At 34.8% G+C, this 6,161-nt stretch overlaps 1 protein-coding gene across 1 annotated transcript; it reads left to right on the plus strand.

The window, feature by feature from the left end:
• Nucleotides 249-5,845, plus strand: LOC109336428 (zeta-carotene desaturase, chloroplastic/chromoplastic-like). The gene is made up of 14 exons (XM_019573020.1): nt 249-646; nt 1,262-1,386; nt 1,634-1,768; nt 1,871-1,943; nt 2,081-2,154; nt 2,366-2,470; nt 2,721-2,965; nt 3,048-3,135; nt 3,235-3,277; nt 3,368-3,524; nt 3,650-3,778; nt 4,042-4,114; nt 4,574-4,738; nt 5,515-5,845. Exons 1-14 carry the CDS (start codon nt 478-480, stop codon nt 5,677-5,679), a joined length of 1,746 nt encoding a protein of 581 aa, XP_019428565.1. The 5' UTR covers nt 249-477; the 3' UTR covers nt 5,680-5,845.

The following is a 6,161-nucleotide window of genomic DNA, read 5'->3' on the forward strand; positions in this document are numbered from 1 at the left end:
TATGGGTAGAAGAAAAAAATATATAAACATTATAGATTATTATTATATTATCTATCATTTACTTATACTTAAATATCATTAACTTATAAATATAAATATAAGTAATATAAATAAATGGTAAATAATATATTAACTATATATATATATATATATATATATATATATATAAATTTAGGCTTTATGAAAAAATACATGTAGCCTTTGGATATGAAGAAAACAAATAGGCCACGAACCAAAAAAACTAAAAGAGTTTGGTTTTGGTAAGGATCAAAGTTGTTACTCTCCACATTGCAAGGTGCCAGCAACACCCACTATCTACAAAGACTCTATTATCCACCCCCCACATACCCTTTCACTGCAATGCCGACTCTTCATTTTACTACAATTTATGCTCTTTCTTACACATACTAATACTACATATACCCACAACCTCAAACTTCTCTCTCACTTTTCTCTTTTCTTTTCCAACAAAAAACTATGATGACTTCTTTGATTCATTGTCCAGCAGCAACTTCTCTGTCTGTAAATCGAGGAGGAGATTCTTTTGGGTTCTTTGTTCCAACCAACAATAACCGTTTCTCTAAGATCCTCAAGTCTCGTATTCGTTGCTCTTTGGACTCTAATGTTTCCGACATGAGTACTAATGGTTACTATTCCTTTCTTATTTCTCTCTCCTCAATTTCATTTCAAAGCTTGTGGGTTATTTATATACATGATGAAAGTGTTTCAATTTTGCTTTTCATTTTACCATTCAAAAAACCATTTTTTCTGTAACATTTTTGGAGAATTCAGCTTCTCCTGGAAGCTGCAAAATGAAAGTGGTGAAATTTTGGTGAAATTGGGGAGTGTTTGATGGATAAATTTATAAGGGCCTGTTTGTTTACACTTTAAACAAGTGATTAACCAAAAAGATTTTAGCAGAAACAATTTTTGCAATTCAGATTCTTATTAAAGCTGCAAAGTTCAGTTTGCCCAGAAGCTGAATTTCAGTTTTTTCATAGATAAATGTTATATGTGGCCAAAATTCTGTTTTTTCTTTAGTTTAATTTAATAATTATGACTGTGATGTTAGTGCACATGAGTAATTGGGTTAAGGGCTTGGAACCTTCTGTTCTGTGTATTTTTTTGGGTTTCTGGGTGAGAACTGGTTTGTGCAGGATGTTATTCTGGTTCCATACTGGGTGAGTTTATGCAACTGGTGTACATATTCTTATACCAAACTATAAGTTTAACAAAAGAAACGATTCCCTTGCCTTTCCAGCGCCGAAAGGGTTGTTTCCTCCAGAACCTGAACGTTATCGAGGACCTAAGCTGAAGGTTGCAATTATAGGAGCTGGGCTTGCGGGTATGTCAACTGCAGTGGAACTCTTGGATCAAGGACATGAGGTTTAACTCCTTCTCTGTCTCTCTTGTTGTCTTAATATTAGTAGTATACATATGTCATAATATTTTGAAATTGGATGTTAATCATGTTATGGTAAACATAGTAAATGACCTTTTCACGCAAAGGGGAATGATTCTTTGGTTACTTTTTTTTTGTATTTGTGGTGTTGGTAACGAATGAATGCATTAGGATATTTTTTTAGCCACTTCAACTTATTCATTATGTTTTCTTCAAATTTCTCTCATTCAGGTGGATATATATGAGTCAAGGTCTATAATAGGTGGGAAAGTTGGTTCTTTTGTTGATAAACAAGGAAATCACATTGAAATGGGACTGCATGTTTTCTTTGGTTGCTACAACAATCTTTTCCGATTGATGAAAAAGGTAAACAGTTTTTGCTTATGGCCATAATGCATGTTCTCGATGTGTCCGCTTACGTTGTACCTTTCCATCTGATTTCTCCTTTTTCATTTGTACTTGGACTAGGTGGGTGCCAATGACAATTTACTTGTGAAGGATCACACTCACACTTTTGTGAACAAAGGGGGTGAAATTGGAGGTATTTTTTTGAAAGCAGTAACTTTTTTTGTTCATTAATTTCCTCTCGTTTTCCCATTGAGAGCGCCACATTGTTTAAATGAAAAGTAAGATAATAGTTTTATAATGCCTTTTTCATAACTTAGTTTTTCAGTGCAGAACTCGATTTCCGCTTCTTGGTTGGGGCACCATTACATGGGATAAAGGCATTTTTGACAACAAATCAGCTTAAGGTAATCGTATTGGAAATTATATTACAATGTGCATTTAGATTGCATGGCCTGGTCATTGGTATTATGCAAAACCCTGTTTATAAATTAAAGAATTATATACATTTTGGTATATCAAAATATAATATATTTGCCGACCATGAAAAGATATATATCTGCTCATTTTCCTCAGTGGGACTCGTTGCACTTAACTTCACTTGTTGTTTATGCACAGACTTATGATAAGGCTAGAAATGCAGTGGCTCTTGCACTGAGTCCAGTCGTCAGAGCTCTTGTTGATCCAGATGGTGCATTAAGGGACATAAGGAATTTAGATAGTGTAAGAGGATGCACTATTTTCTTGCTATTTGTGGTCCCTTTCCAAATAATGTTCCTGATTATCTGTTCCCAGCTTTATATTTGGGCCTTCCATCTGTTCCAGACTACACATATGTACATGCCCATACACACATGCACACGCATACATGTACAAACAACAAGCAAATAGGAAGGATCTTCATCGCTTCACTTTCAACCAACTGTGTTTTTAAATCTTCTGTTCTTTTGACCATTTCACACATTCCTTACAGATTAGCTTCTCAGACTGGTTTTTATCCAAAGGTGGTACGCGCCCGAGTATTCAAAGAATGTGGGATCCAGTTGCTTATGCCCTTGGGTTTATTGACTGTGATAATATCAGCGCCCGTTGTATGCTCACCATATTTGCGTTGTTTGCCACAAAGACCGAGGCTTCTCTTTTGCGAATGCTGAAGGGTTCACCAGATGTTTATTTGAGTGGCCCTATCCGGAAGTACATCACGGATAGAGGGGGCAGGTATAATTTTAGACATGAAGATATTGTCATCATGATTTTCCAAATTTCTCCATACTTAGATTCCCTTTCATTGTTGGAACAGGTTCCATCTTAGATGGGGATGCAGAGAAGTACTTTATGGAAACTCCGCTGATGGGAGTACTTATGTTACAGGACTTTCCATGTCAAAGGTGATATGCTTTATGTGTTATTTTCTGAAGTCTTCACATGCTTGGTTAGAATTCAAGTGACATTTGTAGTTAACACCATATTAATTTTTATTTTCTCAGGCTACTGATAAGAAAATTGTGAAAGCTGATGCTTATGTTGCTGGTTAGTGGTTTCCTCATTATTTGTTTGTGTAGTGATTCCAATGTTTTGTCAAAATCTCTCTTGCCTTAAACTGTCTTCACTTGATTTCAGCATGTGATATCCCTGGAATCAAAAAACTACTTCCATCAGAGTGGAGGCAACATCAGTTTTTCGATAACATATATGAACTAGTTGGAGTTCCTGTTGTCACAGTGCAACTCAGATACAATGGTTGGGTTACAGAGTTGCAGGATCTAGAAAAGTCAAGGTAATTCTCTGAACATATAGACAATACAATGTGAGGTGCTTTTATTTTAAAAATAAGGAATGATATATTTTCCTTCCAGCATTGTTGTTGAACTTTTTTATGAACCCTTACTTTCTGGGTGGCAGGCAACTGAGGAATGCTGTTGGGTTAGATAACCTTCTCTATACTCCAGATGCAGATTTTTCTTGTTTTGCAGACCTTGCACTCACATCTCCTGAAGATTATTACATTGAGGGACAAGGATCATTGCTCCAGTAAGTGAGAACACATAAGTTTTCATCTTTGTTCATGATTTTTTTACGTAAAATTAGCATGGCTTAGTATGTTATGCAAAGGATGATTCGTCGTCAATCTCATGCAACTTGTATCTGGTATATGTGAATGCATCAGCTTTATTGATTCAATCTTCTCATACCAAGTCTAACTTCTCACGGAATTAAGATTTTGTCACCAATTTTCATATCATATTTGATTTTATATTGACCTTCAAAGTTGATAATGTTATTTCATCTTTCAGATGTGTTCTGACTCCAGGTGATCCATACATGCCCTTACCAAATGATGAAATTATTTCAAGGGTAGCAAAACAGGTAGGTTAAAGCAAGTAACATTTCTTATCCTATTGTTATAATCTTTTCCTTGTTGATTTAATGGTGACATGGGAAGTGTTCGTCTAAACAAGGAGCTTATTCACATGCTTTTGATAGCTGGATTGTGTTTATTGCGTTTTGAGTTTTGTTATTTCATTCAGCATGCAATGTCATTTGATATATTAATGGTGAATTCCTGGTAGATCTTTTCTCTGAAAAAGTATGGGATCAGCCTGTTTCGCAAAATGTAGTTACTGAAAAAATATGAAAAAATTTGGTGCATATTTTGTTCTTACTACTGGTTTGATGGTCAATTGGATTGTTCCGTGGCATCAGTGTAGCATTTATTCTTATCTCTATCATAAATTAGACTATAATTTCCTGCTTTACTTTTGGTTTTATTTTTCATGGTAAATATTCATTTGTCGTCATTACATTGATTTTAAAAATCTTTATCAGGTGTTATCACTGTTTCCATCAGCTCAAGGTTTAGAAGTGACTTGGTCATCTGTTGTTAAAATTGGGCAATCTCTGTACCGTGAGGGACCTGGTAAAGATCCATTTAGACCTGATCAAAAGACACCAGTGAAGAATTTCTTTCTTTCCGGCTCTTACACAAAGCAGGTAAACTTTGAATGCTCTGCACCTTCTTGACTAACCTTATAATTGAGCTTATCTTACGCATAAATGATGTAATCCTCAAAATTGCATGCGATTAAGATTTATTTTAGCTGAAATGCACGAGACCTTACAGTGGAGTCAGTTTAATCTTTAAATTCCTTCATTCCTGCCGCATGGACTTCAAGTATGAACCATGAAAAAGAGTTTAGAAAGTGAGGTTTCTACTGCTATTCGAACAATAAATACCAGCTTGCTGCTGTAGTTGATTGAATAAGATGAATCGCTGAGCAGTTTCAACATCTGCTGTGAAATACAACATATTAATGTTTTTTCATCACTTATTTAGGATATGATTCAGGAGTACAAAATTTCCTAGTGTGTTTAAAGTATTAGATGGAAGGTGCTTAGCATAGTTTCTGGTCTGTGGAAATAATAGGAGGATAAGATAAACAAATATGCACCTTTTTTAAGGTAACATTAGTGGTATCATGTACTTTTTACTATGCTTGCCTACTTCATAATCAAACTTAACTGGTCCTCCACTTCCTACTCTGGGATGCATACAAATTACTCAAATTTAACAAACGTTTTTAACCTTTCCCTTTCGAGTCTTCGTTCAACCTTTTTATGGATTGACTGTTCACTTTCTAGTCAATGCAAGTATTATAATGAATTTTTGCTGTCTGTAACTGCATTATGTTTTCTCCAGCTGCATAGCAGTTTGTGATACCTATGTTTCTCACTGATATTGCTGACTTTTATCAATTTAATTGGTTCAGGACTACATAGACAGCATGGAAGGTGCAACCTTGTCCGGCAGGCAAGCATCGGCCTATATCTGTGATGCGGGGGAAGAGCTGGTGGCATTGCGGAAGGTGCTTGATGCCGATTTTAAAGATGACCTTAAAGTTGCAAATACTAAAGATGAATTAAGTGTAGTATGAAAGAATTTTGCATATAAAGCAGCCACATTGGGTTGCAGTGATCTTGTTTGGTATACATATAACATTTTACAATGTACTTTCAATCTATAAATAATTGATAATTACAGAACTTTTAGTCTGGTAGCAAGTAATGTAACTTTAGTTGTGAAATCTGGTATCTTATAAATTGTGGTTCCTATCCAGCCTGTGGCATTCAGTCCAGATTTTATTTCTTTTGTTATGAAATTTTGCATTAAAATGATTTCATAGCTCTGCCTCTAATAAGATGTTAAGGTTTCATCTTAAAATCTATTATCAATGAGAAGAGTAATCCAATAAGTATTTAAATCATCCATGAGATGATGAAACAAATGTTGAGATTTATTTCCTAACAATAGTTTTATTCCCTTTCTGTTCCATTCCGTTCATTGAAACATTCGATTAGTGGAATTGATAAATTACTTTAGTAAACTACCTTTTAGGTTTTTTATGAATTATGAAGA

This window comes from Lupinus angustifolius, chromosome LG20, assembly GCF_001865875.1.
Source record: "Lupinus angustifolius cultivar Tanjil chromosome LG20, LupAngTanjil_v1.0, whole genome shotgun sequence".
NCBI lineage: Eukaryota > Viridiplantae > Streptophyta > Magnoliopsida > Fabales > Fabaceae > Lupinus > Lupinus angustifolius.